Here is a 21,371-nt window from a genome sequence, read left to right as displayed (position 1 = left end):
GCCTCACCCCAGTCCAATCCGCCTCACCCCACTCCAATCCGCCTCACCCCACTCCAATCCGCCTCACCCCACTCCAATCCGCCTCACCCCACCCCAAACCAAAATAACCTGCCCCACTCCAATCCAAAACAATATGCCCAACTCCAATTCGTCCCACTCCAATCCGCCCCACTCCATCCCAATTCACCACACTCCACTCCACTACAATCTACCCCACTCCAATTCAATCCAGACCACACAAATTCAAATCACCACAATCCAACCCACTACAATCGACCCCACTCCAGTCCAATCTAACCCACTACAATCCAATCACACTCACCCCAAATCCAATCCACCCCACTCCCTCTCCAATCACCCCACTCCAATCCAAAACAATCTGCCCCACTCCAATATGCCCGAAAACAATCTGCCCCACTCCATTCCAAAACATTTTGCCTCAATCCAATCCAAAACAATTTGCCCCACTCCAATCCAAAGCAATCTGCCCACCCCAATGTGCCCCATTCCAATCCAAATCAATCTGCCCTCTCCAATCTGCACCCCTCGAGCCCAAAACAATCTGGCCCACTCCAATCCAAAACAATCTACCCCCTCCAATCTACTCCAATCCAAAATAATCTGCCCCACTTCGGTCTGCCCCACTCCAATCCAAAACAATCAGCTCCACTCCAATTTGCCCCAATCCAGCTAAACCCACCCCACTCCAATCCACCCACCCCACTCCAATTCACCCCACCCCAATCCAACTCAATCCAATCCACCCCAATCCACCCTACTCACTCCCTAATCTGCCCCACGCCAATCCAAAACAATCAGCCCCACTCCAATCTGCCTCATGTTATCCCATTTCACCCCACTCAGTCCACTACAATCTACCCCACTCCAATCCAATCTACCCCACTACAATCCAATCCACCTCACCCCAATCTAATCCACCCCACTCCCTCCCCAATCACCACACCCAACTACAATCCAATACAACCCACTACAATATGCCCCTCTTCAATCTGCCCCACTCCATCCCAATTCACAAAATATCCAGCCCACTCAATCTACCCACTACAATCCAATCTGCCTCACCCCAATCCAATCCACCCCACTCCCTCCCCCATCCCCCCACTCCAATCCAATCCAACCCACTCCATCCCAAAACACTTTGCCCACTCCAATCCAAAACAATCTGCCCCACTCTAATCCAAAACAATCTGCCCCACTCCAATGTACCCTATTCTAATCCAAAACAATCTGCCTGCTCCAATCTCCACCACTCCAGCCCAAAACAATCCGGACCACCCCAATCCAAAACAATCTACCCCCCCTCCAATCTACTCCAATCCAAAACAATCTGCCCCACTTCAGCCTCCACCACCCCTGTCTGCCCCAATCCATTCCAAAATAATCTGCCCCACTCAAATCCCAAACATCTGCCCCACTCCAATCTGTCCCACTCCAATCCGCCCCACTGCAATCTGCCCCACTCCAATCCATCACAATCTGCCCCACTCCAATCCACCTCACCCCAATCCACCTCACCCCAAACCAATCCACCCCACCCCAAACCAACCTGCCCCACTCCAATCCAAAACAAAATGCCCAACTCCAATTCACCCCACTCCAATCTGCCCCACTCCATCCCAATTCACCAGACTCTAGTCCACTACAATCTACCCCACTCCAATCCAATCCACTCCACACCAATTCACCACAATCCAACCCACTACAATCTACCCCACTACAATGCACTGTACCCCACTACAATCCAATCCACCTCACCTCAATCCAATCCACCCCACTCTTTCCCCAATCACCCCACTAGAATCCAATCAAAAACAATCTGCCCCACTTCAATATGCCCAAAAACATTCTGCCCCACTCCAATCCAAAAAATATGCCCCACTCCAATGTACCCCATTCCAATCCAAATCAATCTGCCCTCTCCAATCTGCACCCCTCCAGCTCAAAACAATCTGGCCCACTCCAATCCAAAACAATGTACTCCCTCCAATCTACTCCTATCCAAAATAATCTGCCCCACTTCAGTCTGCACCACTCCAGTCTGCCCCACTCCATTCCAAAATAATCTGCCCCACTCCAATCCGAAACAATCAGCTCCACTGCAAATTGCCCCAATCCAGGTAAACCCACCCCACTCCAATCTTACCCACCCCAATCCAATCCACCACACCCCAATCCAATGCACCTTAATCCAATCTACCCCATCCGAATCCAACTTAATCCAACCCACCCCAAACCAATCCACCCTACTCAATCCAATCCACCCCACCTCACTCAAATCCAATCCACCCCACTGCAATTCAATCTACTCCACTCAAATCCACCCCACACCAATATAATTCAGTCCACTCCACCCCACCCAAACCAAATCCATTTTACCCCATTTCAATCCACTCCACTATAATCTAATCCACCCTATCCAATCCAACACACTATACTCCAATCCACCACACTCTACCCCAATCCAATCACCCCTTTCCAGTTCAGTTCACCCCACTCAACCCACTCCATCCAGCCCACCAGACTGCAATACACCTCACTCCAGACCAGTCCACCTTACTCCAATCCAATCCACCACAGTCCAATCTGCCCCACTCCATCCCAATTCACCAGACTCTTGTACACTACAATCTACCCCACTCCAATCCAATCCACCCCACACCAATTCACCACAATCCAACCCACTACAATCTACCCCACTCCAATGCAATGTACCCCACTACAATCCAATCCACCTCACCTCAATCCAATCCACCCCACTCCCTCCCCAAGCACCCCACTAGAATCCAATCAAAAACAATCTGCCCCACTCCAATATGCCCAAAAACATTCTGCCCCACTCCAATCCAAAAAATCTGCCCCACTCCAATATACCCCATTCCAATCCAAATCAATCTGCCCTCTCCAATCTGCACCCCTCCAGCTCAAAACAATCTGGCCCACTCCAATCCAAAACAATTTACTCCCTCCAATCTACTCCAATCCGAAATAATCTGCCCCACTTCAGTCTGCACCACTCCAGTCTGCCCAACTCCATTCCAAAATAATCTGCCTCACTCCAGTCCAAAACAATCAGCTCCACTGCAAATTGCCCCAATCCAGGTAAACCCACCCCACTCCAATCTTATCCACCCCAATCCAATCCACCACACCCCAATCCAATCCACCTCAATCCAATCTATCCCATCCAAATCCAACTTAATCCAACCCACCCCAAACCAATCCACCCTACTCAATCCAATCCACCCCACCTCACTCCAATCCAATCCACCCCACCCAAACCAAATCCATTTTACCCCATTCAATCCACTCCACTATAATCTAATCCACCCTATCCAATCCACCACACTCTACCCCAATCCAATCACCCCTTCCCAGTTCAGTCCACCCCACTCAACCCACTCCATCCAGCCCACCGGACTGCAATACACCTCACTCCAGACCAGTCCACCTTACTCCAATCCAATCCACCACACTCCAATCCACCCCACTCCAGTCCAATCCACCCCTCCACAATCCACCCTCTCCACTCTAGTGTACCACACTGCAAACCACCCTAATCGAATCCAATCCACTCCAATACAATCCACCCCAACCAATCTAATCCGCCCCACTCCACCTAATCCCAGTCCAATCCACCTCGCACCAGTTCTATCCACACAAATCAAATCTACCCCTCTCCAGTCTAACCCACCCCACCCCACCTCACTCCAATCCATCTCAATCCAATCCAATCCACCCCATCCCAATCTAGTTCACCCCACCCCAATCCAATCCACATCAATCCAAACCCATCCACCCCACTCCAATCCAATCTTCCCCACTGCAATCCAACCTACTGCTCTCCAATCATCCCACCCACACCAATCCAATTCACCCTACTCCATTCCACCCACCTCACTCCATTCCACCCCCCACCTCACTCAATTCCACCTCACTCCAGTCCATCCCAATCCACCCTAATCCACCCTATCCAGTTCACCCCAATCCGATCTCCCAGACTCCACTGTAGTCTAATCCACATCACTCTACCCAAATTCATCCCACACTACCCCAGCCCAATCCACCCCATCCCAGTTCAGTTAACCCCACTCAATCGAATTCCTCCAGTTCACCACACTCCAATCCACCCCACCCCAGTCCAATTACCACACTCCAATCAACCACATTCCAGTCCCTTTCACTGACCTCCAGTCCAATCCACCTGCTCCACTCCAATTCTAATTCACCCCACTCCAAATCACCCTACTCTAATCCAATCCAACCTACCCTAAATCATTTCACCCCACCCCAATCCACCTCAATCCAATCCTTCCCAAACCAATCCCCCCACTCAATCAAATCCACCTCACTCCAATCCAATGAACCCACAGCAGTCCATGTACTCCACTCCAGTCCACCCCAATCCATTTCACTGCACCCCACTCCATTCTATCCCACTCCAGTCCAATCCTCCCACCTGATTTCAACCCACCCCACTCCAATCTAATGCAGTCCACCCCATTCCAATCCACCTCACTCTACTGCAGACCAATCAACCCCACTCTACTCCAATCCACACCACTCTACCCCAATCCAATCCACCCCAGTTCTGTCCACCCCAATCAATCTAATCCATCTAGCCCACCACACTCCAATGCATCCCACTCCAGTCCAATCCACCCCACTCCAATCCCAGTCCAATCCACCCCTCCAGTTCACTCTAATTCACCCCACTCCAAACCACCCTACTCTAATCCAACACACCCAAATCCAAAGCAATACACCCCATGCCAAACCAATCTAATCCATGCACTCCAATCCACCCCAGTCCAATCCATCTCACCCCATTTCAATCCACCCACTGTAATCCACTCCACCCCAAACCACCCCCTCCAGTCCAGTCCAATCCAATCCACCTCCTCCAAGCCACTCTTTTTCACCCCACCCCAAACCACCCTACTCCAAACCAATGTAATCCACCCCAAACTGATTCAATCCATCTCACACCATTTCAATCCATCCCACTCCAATCCAATCCACCCCATCCAGTCCACCCACTCGAATGCACCCTACTCCACTCAATCCAACCCACTCTACCCCAATCCAATCCACCCTAATCTGCTCCAATCCAATCCACCCAAATACCTCAATCCAATCAAAACCCACTCCCCTGTATGGCACTCCACTCAGCGACATTGCATTCTGCAACACTCTCTGCCACTGAATCACTGAACTCTACTCCCCTCTACTGAACTCTAGGACACTCTACTCCAACAAATCCAGTCTACGACACTCTACCCCCCCCTCCCCCCCTTCCAGGACACTCCACACCACTAACTTTTTGCCATGATGAACAGCAGCTACACTCTTGGTAAAAAGACGCGTCCAAAGCCAATTGTTTTTGCATAGGCAAGACCAATCGGCTCCTATGCTTGTTAATTTATGCTCCAGGAACTACTTATGACCTCTAGGTGATGGATTGTAAAGTTAGTGACAGGGATTCCAAAGAGCAAGCCGGTGACAACAGTTGCTACACCTGGTGAACCTGATTGACGCCCTTGCCTCTAGCCTTCACATCTGGCTTCAGTGCTTGGATTGTAAAATAAGAGGCGGGGCCTAAACTTTGCTCGTAAGCCTCTGGCCGGCACTATCAAATGACAGGGTTGCAATTTGCGGTTTTCTTTCTCTAGCTCAGGGTGAAAGTCTGATGAGGAAAATTAAGTCGCCATCCCCAAAAATGAGTGCCCGTGGGCCCCGGCTCAAATTCAGCGCTGCCTACTTTTCTCCCTGCCTGTCTGTCCCTCTCTTGAGTATCATTCATATCCCGTAACCTCCGCATTCTCATTGCGTCTCTCAGTCCCGCACCATTTGAACAATCTTTTTCCTCGTCCCTTTAGACCCCCTTTTACTTCTGCCTTCCCCTCTACCCTTCTCCACTCTGCTCTGCCTCACATCTTACTCACACCCCGGATCCCCTTTACTCGTGCCCTTCGCTTATGCCCCACACCAGTCTCTCCTGCTCACATGGGTGACGCGTAGCTCCATGAGGACTCCGGCCTCGTTCAGATGTGTTATTATGGAACCGGGGAGGGGGAGTGGAAACCCGGAGTAATTGTACGCACGCCCCTTCGTTCCTTTCACGCCCCCTTGTTCCGCTGCTAATGAGGTCGTGATTGGCAAACTTCTGCCTCCTATCTTCAAAGTTACTCACGTTCCAGGTTTGTAATCCCCGGAAGACCATCCTCCCCCGCCCCTCCTTTTTCCTGAATTTGCAGAGAGTGCCCTCGGGGCCAGGCACTGAGGCAGGCACCGTGCAGCCATGGGTGACGTTAACGATTGGAGTATTCCGAACTGTAATGTAGCCAGCCCCCCCCCCCCTCTCTTCGCCCCCGTGGCAGGTGCTGCTGGGGGGAGGGGCTCTTCTGCACTTACAGCTGGTGCCTGGGCTTCGCTCTCCCTCGGACGCTGGGCCTGCTATTACTTCTGTCTGTATCACCTCTACTCTCCGTTCATTTTGTATTTCAGCTTTTAATTGTCTTGCTCTCCATGACCTTCTCCATATTTCACCCTCCTCTGCTTCTCCTCGTTTCTCTCCCTTCTCTTCAAAGCTCTCATGTTTGTGAATCCTCACGCTCACTTTCTCTTCCATTCTCTTTTAGAAACCTGCCCTGTTTCTACCCAGTGCGCCCCTCCTTCCCTTCCATCTCTAAACCCTTCCACCCAGCCAACCTGTTTCTTCCTCCCCGAGTGTCTGGACCCTCTCTCTTGCCGCTTTTCAATCTTTGCCTGCCCCATCTTTTCTGTGCTCTCCAAACTGCTCCATCACTTTTTACCCCGGCTCTCTTTCCCTCCTCGCACTATCACTTCTGCTCTAGTACCAGATGGTCTTCTTACCTGTCTCTCCTTCCTCCCTCCCCACTACTTCTTATCTAGGGTCACTCTCTCACCTCTCAATCCGTGTCACCCATCACAAACACTTCTCCTATAGCATCGTTCACCCTTACATGTCTCCCTCACGTCACTCCTTTTTTGAGGCTCTCCCTCCCCTATTGCCTCAATGTGAATAGACTCTTCATCTCTTCCTACCCAGATGTCCATGTCTCTCCCTTTCTCTTTCTATCACCTGCCCACCTCTCTCTCTTTCTCTCCCTCTTTCTGCCTCACACTGTTACTGTCTCTCAATCCCCTCAATAACCCGGGGTCCCCTTTACCATTCGTATTCATCTCTCTCTGTCCTGCTGCCTGTTATTCTGCTCCCGATCTTCTCTGTTTGCCTTTCTCTCTCTTCAATGTCCTTCCCTTCTCCCAACGTCCCTGTTTCCGTGTAATATCTCTTCGCCTTTTTGACTGCCTGCCTAGCTATTTCTTTCCACCTTCCCTCTCTCCCTTTCTCTTCATCTTCTATCCCTCCCTTTTTTTTTATCTCCACTCTCCATCCCTCTTTTTCTTCCTTTCTCCTCTCTCTATCCCGCTCTCCCTCACCCTCACTGTCCCTCCTCTCTCTTCCTGTCTCTCCCCCCTCGTGCTTTGAGCTGGTCTCACGATCCAACCTTTTCCCCTCTGCAGGCGTGAAAGACCTTCTCGTATGGAAAACTTCTCACTGCTGGGGTTTCCCTGAACACGAGAGGACCGATGCCCCTGGAAACCACTCGAGGAGAGAAGAAGCCACTCCCAGAAAACATGATCACAAAATGCAAAGAAACTCTAGCCTGCCCAGGAAGTCACGTTTGACTAACTCTTTAAAAATAGATGATCTTCATGTGGTGACAGTTTTCACATCGGCGGAGCGGGGCCTGCCTTCATCACAGTCACTTCGCGACACAGGCCACTTCTGCACAAAGACAGATTTTGGTTGGAGCACCTCCATTTTGCTTGTTCGTGTGCATGTCAGGCGGACTGGCAGCCGACATGCCGGTCACCAACATGCCGTCCACCCTCCAGCTTCCTGCGCTACAGGTGTCCGAGCCTACGGAATGCGGGCGCTCGTGGTCCCGCGCATCCACCCCGTCTCTGAGGCGCAGGCGTTTCAAGATGAGGCGCATGCGGAATGTGCGGAGTGAGAAGGAGGGCAATGGAGACCTGTCCCGGGACCCCTCAGCCAATGCCAACATGGAGTTCCTGCAGCTGCCATCTATCGAGATCACTCCATCCAGTGACGAGGACACAGCGTGGTCCAACTGCTCCACACCCAGCGCCTCCCCTCGGCGCAAGCGATTCCTGCTGCGCAAGTGGATCCGGGTCCGGGACAAGAAGGAACCCAGTGAGAGCAGGTACAATGATTGCATGTTTAGTATGTGTCTGCTTGTTCATGCGCCTTTTGTCTCGAGCAGAGGTGAAAAAGCAACTCGTATGGATGATGTTGAGTCAAGTGCGGTCATCATGTCTATTTTTATGTAACACTTTATCAACAGGATTAAAACATAGTCTGGGTGGAACCTATGCAAATCTTGATCAATAAAGAAAGATGGAAGTTAGTTTAAGTCTCCAAGTTTCAAGATTAAGGGCCATATGTATCAACACATTTCCCATAGAAATAGAATGGGCAAAACTCTGGCCCTAAAAGAAAAACTTTTCAGTCCTTTCCTATTGTTTCAAGCTACCTGATTGGTTCAAGCCACTTCTGTGTTGTCTGCCAGTGCTATGTTGTCTTCTGAAGCCTTCCTCCCTGGACTTCAAACATTGCTGGAGCCTGATGTGCACAAGTGGTCTTGCCGCAATGTGGTGCAGCAGTCTCTCAAATGAGACTACCCCAGGAGTAGGCAGAATTAAAGAACTCCTTTAAAACCTTTACCCAATATCAGGTAAGTGACAGCTTTGATGATTTGGTCTAAACCCCTCACAATCTCTTGATACTCAAATTGGTCAAATTGGTAACTCAGAAATTCCTGGTGACCCAACATCAAACTGTCTTTATAGTAAGGGGCCAAGTGGCAACCATGAGCGCAAGGCTAGTAGGGCATTTCCTTCTATTGTGTCAAGAGTTAGCCTCTTCCTTGCTTACACAGTTTTTACAAATCACTCAATGTCGTTTTAAAGAGGCATGTTATTAGATAGTCGTTAGAAAAACGAGTTTATCTCATGCTAATACATATGTGCTCCAAAATTCCACCAAAAAAGGCGTTTAGGTAAGTCGCTACACCACATTCTTGTAGCATTGAAGTCAAGGGATAATATTCTCTCTAGTTGTGTTTCTATTGTGGAAAGGACATGATTCCGATGCGGTTGGGATCGGGGATTAGTTTTGGTGTAAGGGTTAGATTTAGCTTTAAGGTAATGTTGACAATTACAGTTAAACTAAGTTAAAGATTGACAGCTCTGTCAGGGGTTAGACTTCTAGTGAGTGTAAAACTGAATGTAAATGATGGTTTCAAAAGAGCATGTTCTTTATAGAAACATTATTGTAGAAGCTGTGTGGATGTCCGAAGGCAATCCGGTGAGTGTGGGAATGTTGTTCCGTATACGCAGGTCACCATGTTCCAGCCGTGGACTGCCATGTTACAATTCACTCTAGACTGGCAGTTAAACAAATTGGTTTATTTGGAGCAAATTAGTTAATCTACTTCCAGATTAAACTGTTGCCACAACTGTTTGTGACAAACCTTTTGTGGCCTTCCATTGTCACCAATACATTTCTTCCTAGCACATACATTCATGTTCACATGCAATGAAACATTTGCACACTGCGGTCTTCCCTCTAGGACATAGGGCTTCAAACTGGGAGGTGCCCCCCCCCCCCCTCCGGGGAGGCCCTAAGTGATCCCATGGGGGCTCGGGGGCACCAGACTCTGGCTAAGAGAAGTATCATGCTTTGTTTTAAGTGAAAAAAAATTAGCAGCAGTAAGCCTATTTGTAATGGGCCATCACTAACCTCTTCTGTCATTTATATCCTTACTGGGAGTATGTATAAGGTGGGTATCATAACCTAACTGCAATGTTTAAATATGTTCAGACAGATTTGAACATTGCCAATTTAGCAGAATAAGTGTGAAAAATTGGAGGGACCTGAAGGAAAGTACTCCTTTTGGTATGGTAACCCCCCCCCCCCACATTTTGCCTGACTCTGAATGCAACTTTGACTGACTGCATGTGTACTGGGTTACTGCTAATCAGGTTTCCAGTTCCTGTGTTCTGTTCCAAAACTGTACCGTTGTTTCCACAATTGGCACACCTCTGGCCCACATATAAGACACTTGTAAAAGGTACCAGTGGTACCAAGGAAATTGTGACCAGAGTGGGTCTCTAGGGGCTGCAGCTTGTATAATGCCACCCTAAGAGACCCCTCGCCAAACACACGTACTCTGCTACTGCAACATGTGCGTTTTTGTGCAGCTCAAAGTGAAGAGTCAACCTGGCACACATCCCTGTGTGCCAGGCCTACCACCACTAGAAGAGGCACAAGTAGGCCACCCCTACAGCAGGCCTTACAGCCCTAAGTCAGGGTGCACTATACCTCGTGTGAGGGCATAACTGCATGAGCAGATATGCCCCTAAGTGTCTCTGTCCGTTCTTGGGCATTATAAGTGCATAGAGAACCCATACTGAGTACATGGGCTAAGAGCTTGTCAATACAAGTTCCACAGCTCCATGATGGTTTCACCGAATCCCAAGATGTTTGGTACAAAACATCCCAGATTAATGAGCCCACACTGATGCCAGTGTTGGATCCATTTATAAATGCACTCACAGGGCAGCTCAGAGGTACCCCTTGAAACCATATCCAACCGCTAATGTGTAGCTGACTGGTCTGCATCAGCCTGCCACTTCTATACATGTTTCTGACCCCCTGAGGTGGGAGCCTTGTGCTCTTGTGGGTCAGAAAGAAAACCTGTCCCTTTGTTATGCTAGCCAGGGTGTCTCCAGCAAGTGAAGATGTCCTTCACCCTGACCAAGCCCCATTTTGGCAGCAAGGTCATCTGGAAAATAACAGGAGTGGTGTGTCCCATCTCAGCCAGGACCACCTCTAAGGTGTCCTGAGCTGAAGTGATCCCCCTTATTTGAAAAATCCTCCATATTGTGTGTGAGGATTTTAGCCAACTGGATTAGGGGTATACCCCCTCCCAAAGGGAGTAGACATACAAAGTGTTTAGTCACCCTAAAGGTAAGTAGCCCATTGGCTACTACCTGCCAGTACCTGTAACACCCCTAAATTAAGTATTTAGGGGCACCCCTGAACTTTGATCCTCAGATTCCTGTTGACCCAAAGAAGACAAAGAACCGAAGAGCTATACCAGCAGTGAAGACTTGAGAAGACAACTGACTTGGTCTCAGTCCTACCGGCCTGTCTGTAACCCTCGAATAAACCTGTGCCAAAAGCGACTCATCCTGCAGGCCCAGTGACTGCCACAACCCTAGAAGGACTGCCTGTCTTTCCTAAAGACCAAGAACTCCAGAGGACAGTGGTCCTGTCCACAAAGAAACCAGCAAGAAGAGCTCCAGTGCCTTGCTGAACAACACAACTAGACCTCCGGACCTACCTCTGCACCTGACGCCTCCGGCCAGTGTCGAAGAGGCCCACCGGTCCTAAGAAGCTTCCCATCAGTCATGAGCTTGAGTACACTCCAGAGTGACCTCTTCTGGACTCAATGACAACCCCTGCAGCCTCAATACGAAGGACCCCCTAACTGCGACTGGCTACGGTAAGGATCTCCTGACCTCATAGGACACCCCTGCACCCGCAGCCCCCAGGCATTGGGGAGCTCGTCCGACCGTGCCCTTCAACATCCAAACTCATCTTCAGAGCCACCGGTTCCCTTCATCCAGCCTCCTAGTCAGAGCTTGCAGCCTTTGTTCGAAATCTTCAGTCTCCACTGCTTTGCATAGGGCACCGGATGCTGTATTGGCACTCTGCACCTGGCCACCTCTGTGCCACTTAGGGTGTGTGTTTGGTGCTGCCTCATGGCCCCTCCAGTGCTCGTCCTAACTCCCGGAGATTGACCCCCAACTCCGATTTTAGTCACCTGCAGCTGGCACCTCTTTAAGTGCCCCAGTCTGAATTGACTAACATTGGGCCCCGGTGACCGAATTTGACCTCTGCATCCTGTCGCCCCAGTGCTGCTAGTGGTGCAGTCTCAACATTTACCTGATCCCTTGCCCAGTGTTGATCCTAAAACCCGAAGACTGAAACTGTAAGTTGTGTACATACATGTGAAATTACAACATTGTTTTTCCTCAATAGGTTAACATTGAACTGTTTGAGAAAAGCACTGTGTCCACTTTCCATTCTTAAAAACTGATGTTACAAAACCTATTTTTCTACAACCAAGTATCAATGGTTGTAAGTAATAAACACACAAAAAGTTATATTTTTACAAACAATTGGTCCCGGATTTAGCCATTGAGTGTGTGTGTAATCATTTCTTACCTGAGTGAGTACAACAAATGTTCAACACAGCCCTCTGAAAAGCCTAACTGCACAACAGCACTATCAGAAAAGAGAGCATTTAGTATTATCTACTTTAGCCTCTGTAAAGCCTCTGGGGATCCACTAACTCCGTGCACCCAGGGCTGGACTGGCCGTAGCGGGCACCGGGCATTCCCCCGGTGCGCCGCACGGGTGGGGGCCGGTTTTGGGCCCCTGGGGGCCATTTTTGTTACAGGGCCGTTTTTGCAGCATAGCTGCAAAATCGGCCCTGTAACAAAATCGGCCGAAAACCGGCCCTGGCAAAGTGCTCGGCCAGCCCCGTGGGGCCGGCCGAGCACTTTGTCAGGGCCGGTTTTGGTTCCCAGTCCGGCCCTGCGTGCACCCTATACCTTACTTTGGTATAGTAAATAAAGAGCCAGCTTCCTACAGGACCCAATGATTTTTTTAAATTTTTTTTACACGGTCGAGGCATTAGGAAGTTTGAAGACCACTGTTCTTGGATAATATTGCCAATGGTAGCATGCTTACTCTTTTATCCCCCTAACAAAATGCTTTACATACACCCTGCCCTTTGTTTACACTAAAGGGGGGGGTATAACTCACGGAATTTGAATCTGCAGAATTCCAGGCAGAAATAGGCATGTCACGCTGCTGGTGCTGTGTTTTAGCGCCGGTAGTGCATACAGTGCTGTAAAATCAGCACAAAGGGGACCACACGGTGTACCAGAGAGGGCAGCTTCTCGAGTTGATTCTGCTGCTGCTCAAGTAGATTTTCTACTCAAGTGATAGTCTTTTGACCATGAATGGTTGCAACCACCCAGGTTAGTAAATCTTGCCTGGTGTCTTTCTAGCGACCATAAAATCACACTAGTAGGTGTCAAATCTGGCTCACTCCCGCCAATTTACCTTTCTGGAGCCACGCACAAGAACATTTTCGCCACACAGTGATTGGCGGAATTTTGCTGGAACAACAGTTACCAAAATTCTGCCAATTCTGCAAGTGGAATGGAATATTCCGCCCACCCCAAGTTTACACTACAGCACTCGTAAGGTGTCTTCCACACTCTGCAGTTTGTGCAGTCAGCCCTCTTCTCACACATTGCAGAACTCCCTGCTTGGCAATCAATTTACCTCATACAAATAATACATTTCATTACAATGGGATTTTTCTTTAGTTTAGTTATCGCCAGTCTTCAAAGTTTGGCATACGTGGCCCAAATATGACAATCAGAGGTTTTCTAAATTGTTTTATGATTTTTTTTCACCTAAAAACATTTGAAGTATCAGTCTTCAGAAGCTGGCTGGCAGCTACTTACCTACTCCTACCAAATTTCTATAATGTTATAACACCAGGTGATACTGTAGCAGTTGAACGATAAAGATTATCTGGTTTGGGTTTGGCAAGTCAAGTTTCACGTTCCTCCTTCAAGAGAGGATATAATGGGAGGTCAAAAAGAGAAGTTTCATTGTTCACACAGGGATCTTTGGCCTCAGCTACAGAAAAATGCTGGGCGACATTAAACCAAACTTATCATGAAACTATTCGCTAAGTCAAGCTTGGCATGGTTTGCTGTAAATCTGTTCGGTAGTTTTGAAGAAATTAATGTGACAAAAAAGGGTTGGCTGAGCTTGAAACAGTTTAAAATGTATAGCTATGAGATTCAAGACCCAAATTGAAAAAAATCTCTGACCGAGAGGGAGAGAGGATTTTTTTCTGTTGTTCGCTTCCAGTTATCTCGAAACATAAAAAAAACTGGAAAGAGAGACAGAGAATACCATGCTGTTGAACATACTATTCATCAATATTGTTAAGTGTGGATAGGGATCAAGGCTCTGAATAGAATATATCATTTTGTTTTCCATCCCACACAATAAATTAAAACTGTACGATATAAATATTTATTTCAGAACCACCTACTGTGCTCTTCTTGCCCACACAGCAATCTCATATTTCAGTTTTCACTCACTCACCGTGGCATGCACACACCGACCGCTGGTGCGGACCAATGCGTTCAGTCTTCAATATAGTGTAATTTCCGAAGAAAAAAAAAATCCTTCAAAATTTGATGCGCTAACTCTTCCCTTAATTCTGTACTATAACACACTTTTCCTTTCCTCGACATGCAGCTGTACTTACACTTCACCCGGCAATCTCCACACTTCTATTTCACCCAAAAAATTGGCCCATATCTACGCCCTTTCAATATATTGAAATACTAAAATTACAGACCCACCACTCACAGTTAACTAAATACTCTTGTGCCTGAACATCCTGCTAGCATCGGTGTGTGCATGAAGCCCATTGCGTGTGTGTGCGCGCGTGCGATGCTATGCATCTCTGTGCGTCCTTGCGTCAGTGCGTTTTTTAGATGGTATTATTAATATGCATTAATGCATTGATGCAGTGTTGCGCTCTCCCTGCCAGCAACCGCGTTCTCTTGCATCAGTGTGCCTAACTGTGCAGGTGTACATCTTCATGCATGTTAAACGAATGTGCCTGTGTAGTTCTGCATCCATGTATGTTACCGTATTGGACAGCATGCAGGATAATGCACTATTGCTGCACAAATTGATTTCTTGAACGTGCATTACTGAAACGAATGTTCCATCCCGTCGTCTTTTGTGCTCATGCTGTAGAGGATAATATGTGTTTATATCTGCATCTGTGTGAGTTGCATGTTCGCGCGCGTGAGTGTGTGAATCTTTCCCTCGTATCTGGTAGAGAAGTTATTTTTGACCCCCTCGTGCTTCGTTAGCAGTCAGTTTTCAGCTGCGCGTGGCACTGTTGTTTCCCTACGGAGAACGGCCCCAGTACCGTCTCCTAATGATACTCCCTTTTTAGAAACTCTGTTTCCATGGCGACGGGCAGGTCCACCTATCGGAATGTTGTGTTTAGTCCTTGGTTCCTAGGTCTTTAGGGACCAAGAACAACCTACCTGGGGCAATAGTAGTGTGTTAATAGAGCATTACTGATAACGTGCCATAACATGGGACACTTTACCCAGTAGTCGAATTGTTAAAGACTGTACATGAACTGTGATCTTACATACATTGGGGCAGAGAGACTAAAAGGGGGCGTGGTGATTAGTTATGGGGCGGAGTCAGAGACAAGACTGAAGAGACAGCAAAATGCTTTACCCATTTTCTTTACTTTTTAATTACAGGTAAATGTATGCAAAATATTTGTTGCATTAGCGATTTAACTGGTGAATATTTATTTGTAAAGCATAAATAGGTGTTGCATTAGGCAAGTCTTTTTGATTTTACTAAAATTATATGTATAGTATAATAACTGACAAGGGCAAAAATTAAATGTACTACAGGAGTTTTCAGCTAGACTTTTTCATCCATTGGCATGTTATGTTTCGTTCAATTCTGTGTTTCACTTAGTACAGCACAAAGCATGGGCTGTGGGTCAGCCCACTTCAGCCATTGGTTAACTTCACTGTGATTGACATTCAGCCCTTTCATCAGCAGCACATCCACACATAAAGTAGTTACCTGAGATTCCCATAGAAATATTTGCTTTTTGAGTCCAAAAAGTATTTTGGTTTTTAAGCCGGTGTTAATAAAATTTCGCAAAAGACAAAACCGAACAAACAATGGAACTACACGACACCTGGTGGTCCCCCGCCCTCGGAAACCCAGCCACCCCCAAGGACCACGCACGCAACCTTGGTAAAATCCTGGACCCCGAGCTCAAAATGGACTGCCAGATCAACTCCGTCACATCCTCCTGCTTCCACACCCTCCGCCTCCTACGCAAGACTTTCAAATGGATCCCCCTTGAGCACAGAAAGACCGTCACTCACGCCCTTGTCACTCACGCCCTCGTCACCAGCAGACTCGACTACGCCAACGCACTCTACGCCGTAATAAAGAAAAAACTTCACCAACAAGCTACAAATCATCCAGAACGCCGCCGCAAGAATGGTCCTCAAACTGCCAAGACACTGCCACATCTCCCAGCACCTGCACGCACTCCACTGGCTCCCCATCGAGGCTAGAATCACCTTCAAGATTCTCACCCACGCACACAAGGCCCTCCACGATACCTGACCAGCATTCCTGAATAGCCGACTCAAATTCCACGCACCCCAAAAGACCATACGATCAGCCCTTCCGCTCCACCTCAAACAGACAACTTCGCTCCCCATCTTCGCAAGAAACCTCAAAGCCTGGCTCTTCCGCAGACCACCTCCTTGATGGATTGGAACCTGCACCCCCCATGCCTTGAGACCCTTAACGGGTGAGTAGCCGTGCTTAACAAGCACCTGATTGATTGATTGACAAGCACACTGACAAAATGACAACTGCAAATACCAGATCTGTTGGCTTTTCCAGTGCTTGTTTTTGACTGGGATTGCTATCTGTGAACTCTCGCCTACACATTGAGTTCTGTAGTCCGTATAACTGGCAAACTATTTCACAAGTATAAGAACCTTGCAGTGACTTGAAGATTGCTAATAGGTGTAAAACACACAGAACTTATTTATTTTCTGCTGTTATTATTATTCCTTTCGTTTTTCATCTCTTTTCTCTTTTTAGGAAATTGTTCTATGTGCAGTATTATAATTTTACTCTATTTTCAGTTTTACTTGTCTATCTTTCTTGCCTGTCCCTTTTATCTGGCTCAGTCCTTTTCATGTAGTTGTCTTTAATTTCTTTGTCATCTTTTAGGTCAAAACTAGGCATCATTTGCACTGTCTCTTCTAAACATGCTGTATTCACTCTGTGGGCTTACAGCCAGCCCATAGACTAGCTATTTGCTGACTCCATTGTCACTCTCCTTTCTTCCCATTGCATTTGACATGCATCTTTCAGTGTTTATCCCTCTCTGAGAGCAGGATCCTAGCACAATATCACTCCACTAGTTAGCAATATAGTATGTGTTTTTCGAAGAACGTTTTGTGGGGTTGAAAAGGAATTAATATGATTGCACGGTGCAGCACGGCACCCGCTTTCATGTGTCACCCTCATGGCCACATCAGGAGGCCATGCGCCTTTTATTTTATCAGCTCGGTGGCCGCTGCGCTTAATGTTGCAGCATGGTGGCCACACACATACCTTTCATTTACACAGCACAGAGCCTGATGCAGTTGGTCGCTATTTTGCAATGTGTAGGAGGAGCAGACGTCATCAAGTTGAATAAGCAAGGGGGGAGTGGCTTGCAAGCCGATGGCGGTGGACATGTGAACTCCGAGCTCCGGGCTGGCCCACTCGGTTATCCTGATATAAGTGCTGGTGCCCTGGTTCCGGGGCGCACAACAAATTCCGCCAAGCTTGGGAAGTGCCTGGGACTGAAATAAGGAGGCCCCGAGCGACCATAATGCTGTTGCGACGGGACAGGAGACAAAGAGAACCCCGGCGTGAGAGGCTCAAGATGGCAGCATAAACTTTGGTGGAGTGCTCGTCTGCCACGAAGACGATCTGCTGGGATCGCATACCCATCTGCTTTGCCCCGATAGAGGAGCAGGGCCTGTGGCAGCCCGGAATTGGTGTGGAATTGCGACTACGACCTGAGGTCGGCTACCTTGAAAGGAACTGCGTGAGTCCGATGTGGAGCTTCGGACGCTACTCCGGGACCCCTACGCACTTAAGTACATCGGTGGCTGCCGAATTGGAGCAGGGGCCCGATCAGAACCTGCTTTTATGGTGACACTTCCCACAGATTGCGGTGACGCCCCCTTGAAGGGGACTCAGACGCATGCTGACATTTCTTGGCCGCATACGTACTGAATGAGTGTCATAGCCGCGAGGGTAGACTCGCCCATTCCTGTGCATCTGGAGGCTCCTGGGTCCCCGCTTGTGCTGCTGTGGGGGGGCCCTCAAAACAACTGAATCTGGGGACGAGACTGCCCTGTGTGCGCAACATAACCGGATGACTTCTGATGAGGAGGTGATTGTGTGCATCGAGGTTCTGAGAGGCCGCGGTTGATTCAACCCCCCACTGGCCTCAACACATCTATTCGTTTCTGGGGTCATGGATTGTGGGCCCGACGTGAGTACCGTTGTTGATTTTACCTGCGTGGCCCATACAGGAGGGGCGGCCATTAGCCGGTCCTTCACTGATCAGAGCACTGCTGGAGGTAGGAACTCGGTCCTGCCGGGGAGGTGCCTTCTGTCCATCCTCACTGGCGCACTTGCCATCGGAGCCTAGTGACTGGGGGAGACCATCTGAGAGGCTCCAGCATGCCTATTACCACTGACCTTTGTTTTGCCCACGACGGCCCGCTACTGGTGAGTAGAGCTTCACTATTATCATTGGGACTTCCTAGCAAAGTGCCTGATTTCCAGCGTTATCCTTTTATGCAGGGTTTGCCCCTTCAACTTAGCTGGCGACATCACCAGGGGGACTCACTGAGCGTTGGCACATAGCGTGAGGCGCTACCCTACTACAACCATGGGGAAACCCAGGGGTAAAGCGTTGGGGGTCCCCCCCGGAGCAGGAAGACCCAGCTTCGGATCACAAACAGTCGGATCCACCTGAAGTGTTGGCTGACAACCTGGTTCAGCAGCAGTTAGCCCAGATCCTGGTGGCTATAATGGACACTAAAGAAACACTACACCAGGATATTAAAAATGTGGCAGTGGGGCTGGGTCTTCTGAGAGCGGAACACACCAAGCTTGGTGAATGGGGATAACAAACTGAGACATCACTGGCAGATCTGGCACCGGCACAAAAGCCCTTCTCTGCCCAGATGGGGGATATCTCGCACAGAATTCAATTGTTGGAGAGGAGAGCTGAAGATGCTGAAGGGCGTAACCGTCAAAATAACATCAGAGTTTTGGGTCTACCGGAGGGAGTAGAGGGCGCCAACATGATCACATACCTGGAAACCTGGCTCCGAGATGTGGTGGCCCCGGATGGACTATCCCAGTTTTATACCTTAGAAAGAGCCCACGGGTCCCGGCTCGGCCTCCGGCACCAGGAAGACCTACTCAACCTGTGTTAGCCCGACTCCTCCACTTCAAGGACAGAGACCTCTTACTGCAGAAAGCACGTACGTCTGGGCCCTTTACAGTGGATAACAGCAGAGTGTCGTCATTTCCTGATTACAACTTGGAAGTCCAGTGACGTCGCACTTCCTTCCTAACAGTCAAGAAGGCTCTACAAGATGAAGCAATCCAGTACTCCTTGATGTTACCGGCTCAACTGCGGATCATATTAGATGGAAGGACACACTTCTGCGAGGACCCCAAGGAGGCATGGGACTGGATTGAAACGTACAAAACTGGTCGCTAACAGATGGTGCAAGATCGCATGTCCTCCCTTGGAGGATAGCCTCAATGGAAGGATCGATGGAGGAGGCCCCAACGTAAATCTTTGCGGATACTCAGTTCCTCCCAGATGGAGAAGGAAATGGCCAATGCCCTACAGGCGGTATCGGAGATGCTGCAGGGCCATAAGACGCCATCAGATGCAGAAACTGGATCGGAAAAGGCCTCAGGCGGCTCAGACTCGGTCACATCCCATGATGGCAGTGTTAAGTTACCGCATGTCACCCCGGGCACTGCGGACAAAATTGTTTGATCACTCCTCTGTTCTTTTTACATTCTGTCTCGATCTTCATCTTCTTTTCTACCTGCTGATCTTTCTCCTTTGGCCCTCCTACCCTGCAATGATGCTCTCTCCCGGCTGTGATGCATGGATGGTAATGTTTTTAAAAAAAAATATTACTGTACACCTCTGGATGTGGGACACTATGTTGTTTGGGGCACAGGCACTGGGATTATTCTTGATTACGTTGTAAGGCAGCGTCGACCTGCAACCGTGTCCCCCTTGTTCCTCTGTTGTCACTAGAGGACATTGTGTGTGTAGCTTGGTTTGGATGGGGACTAGTATTTTAGTACCTGTTCTGGGGAGGGAGATTTTGGGATTTCAATTTATTACGGGATTGTTTATTGGGTTTCTGAGTGTCACCTTAAATGAATTGGGAGGGAAATGTTTACAATTGTGTTTAAAGTGTATTTCATGGAATGTCCAAGGCATGCATACAATGGTGCGGCGACACAAACGTCATGCATATTTAGTGCACAGAAGGGTACAACTCGCCTTCCTCCAGGAGACACACATTACAAGTCAGGAGGGACTGGCCCTACAACGCAGATGGCGGGGTCAAGTCTTTTACACAACTTACTCGGCAGCAGGTGTAGTGGAACGGGAGCCCATGGCGGTTCTTTACTGCCAGGCCGAGGAACATAGGGTCTAGTTTTTCTTGCTCATATTGGTGCTCATTGAAACCTTGAAGCTACATTGGCATCTCTTAAACGGTGCCAGTGCAATAGCCCCAAGCACAGCACCTTTGGTATTATTGTTTACTGAATATGCAGAGAGGTCATGAAATGTTTTTTTTTTTCCAAGAACTCCAATATGTATACGTTTTATGACGGGTTTGTGGTTTTATGCCCATTGAATTACAATTTTATACAGGGCACAAGTCCTAAAAAAAGAAGTGGGGTACTAACCAGGTTAGGCAGTATGCAAGTGAAATCATGACGCATGCCATCACAGCGCATGATGGCAATCAAAGCTGGTGGGTAGTTACCACCCAGACTCAAGCCGCTACAGCTATGTGAGCATTCAATTTCAGGAATCCAACATTCGGAAACCACATTTAACAATTTGATCCATTATAATCCATATTTATTCCCAGAATACTCCGATGTTATTACAAAGGCAGTGTAATTCCACACTTTTGATGCTTTAGGAATGCCCATCCAGGCCTTATTCTATAGCACGTCAGAATTCACATTGCTTCTTTGGAAACTGTGCATATGTATACCCAATGCATTTCGGGCTGATAAGCCCTTCGTCAGGGGTCTGCAATATGAACAAAGCCCATCAGTTGACAGATCATCATAGATATGCATATTAACATAAAAATAAACACCCCATTTCAATAACTTAATTTGCCCTTGTGCCCTGCAGTGCAATATACTCTGTGTGTGTGAACTCCTCCTTATATGAAAACCATATCCTGTGGCATCCCTTTAGCCATCAACACAG

General features: G+C 48.4%; 1 protein-coding gene and 1 long non-coding RNA gene across 5 annotated transcripts in view; one reads left to right on the top strand and one right to left on the bottom strand.

Moving 5' to 3' along the window:
* The window catches only part of LOC146856817 (uncharacterized), a 373,209-nt gene that overhangs the window by 30,017 nt on the left and 321,821 nt on the right, over positions 1–21,371 (bottom strand). The gene's annotated exons all lie outside the window — the stretch shown is intronic.
* GRAMD1B (GRAM domain containing 1B) overlaps positions 6,124–21,371 on the top strand; it is a 950,052-nt gene continuing 934,804 nt past the window's right edge. For 2 of the 4 annotated variants that reach the window (XM_085647255.1, XM_085647257.1), the window contains exons 1-2: positions 6,126–6,218; positions 7,567–8,270. In XM_085647255.1, coding sequence (XP_085503381.1) covers positions 7,885–8,270 — 386 coding nt within the window. In that variant the 5' untranslated portion in view covers positions 6,126–6,218; positions 7,567–7,884. Of the gene's footprint in view, positions 6,219–7,566; positions 8,271–21,371 lie in introns of all 4 variants that reach the window. The other 2 variants (XM_085647254.1, XM_085647256.1) reach the window with 2 other exon arrangements.

Source organism: Triturus cristatus, chromosome 3_2 (assembly GCF_964204655.1).
Source record: "Triturus cristatus chromosome 3_2, aTriCri1.1, whole genome shotgun sequence".
NCBI classification, from domain to species: Eukaryota; Metazoa; Chordata; class Amphibia; order Caudata; family Salamandridae; genus Triturus; species Triturus cristatus.
The sequence above is the reverse complement of the archived record's forward strand: the minus strand, read 5'-3'. Positions and strand labels throughout refer to the sequence as shown.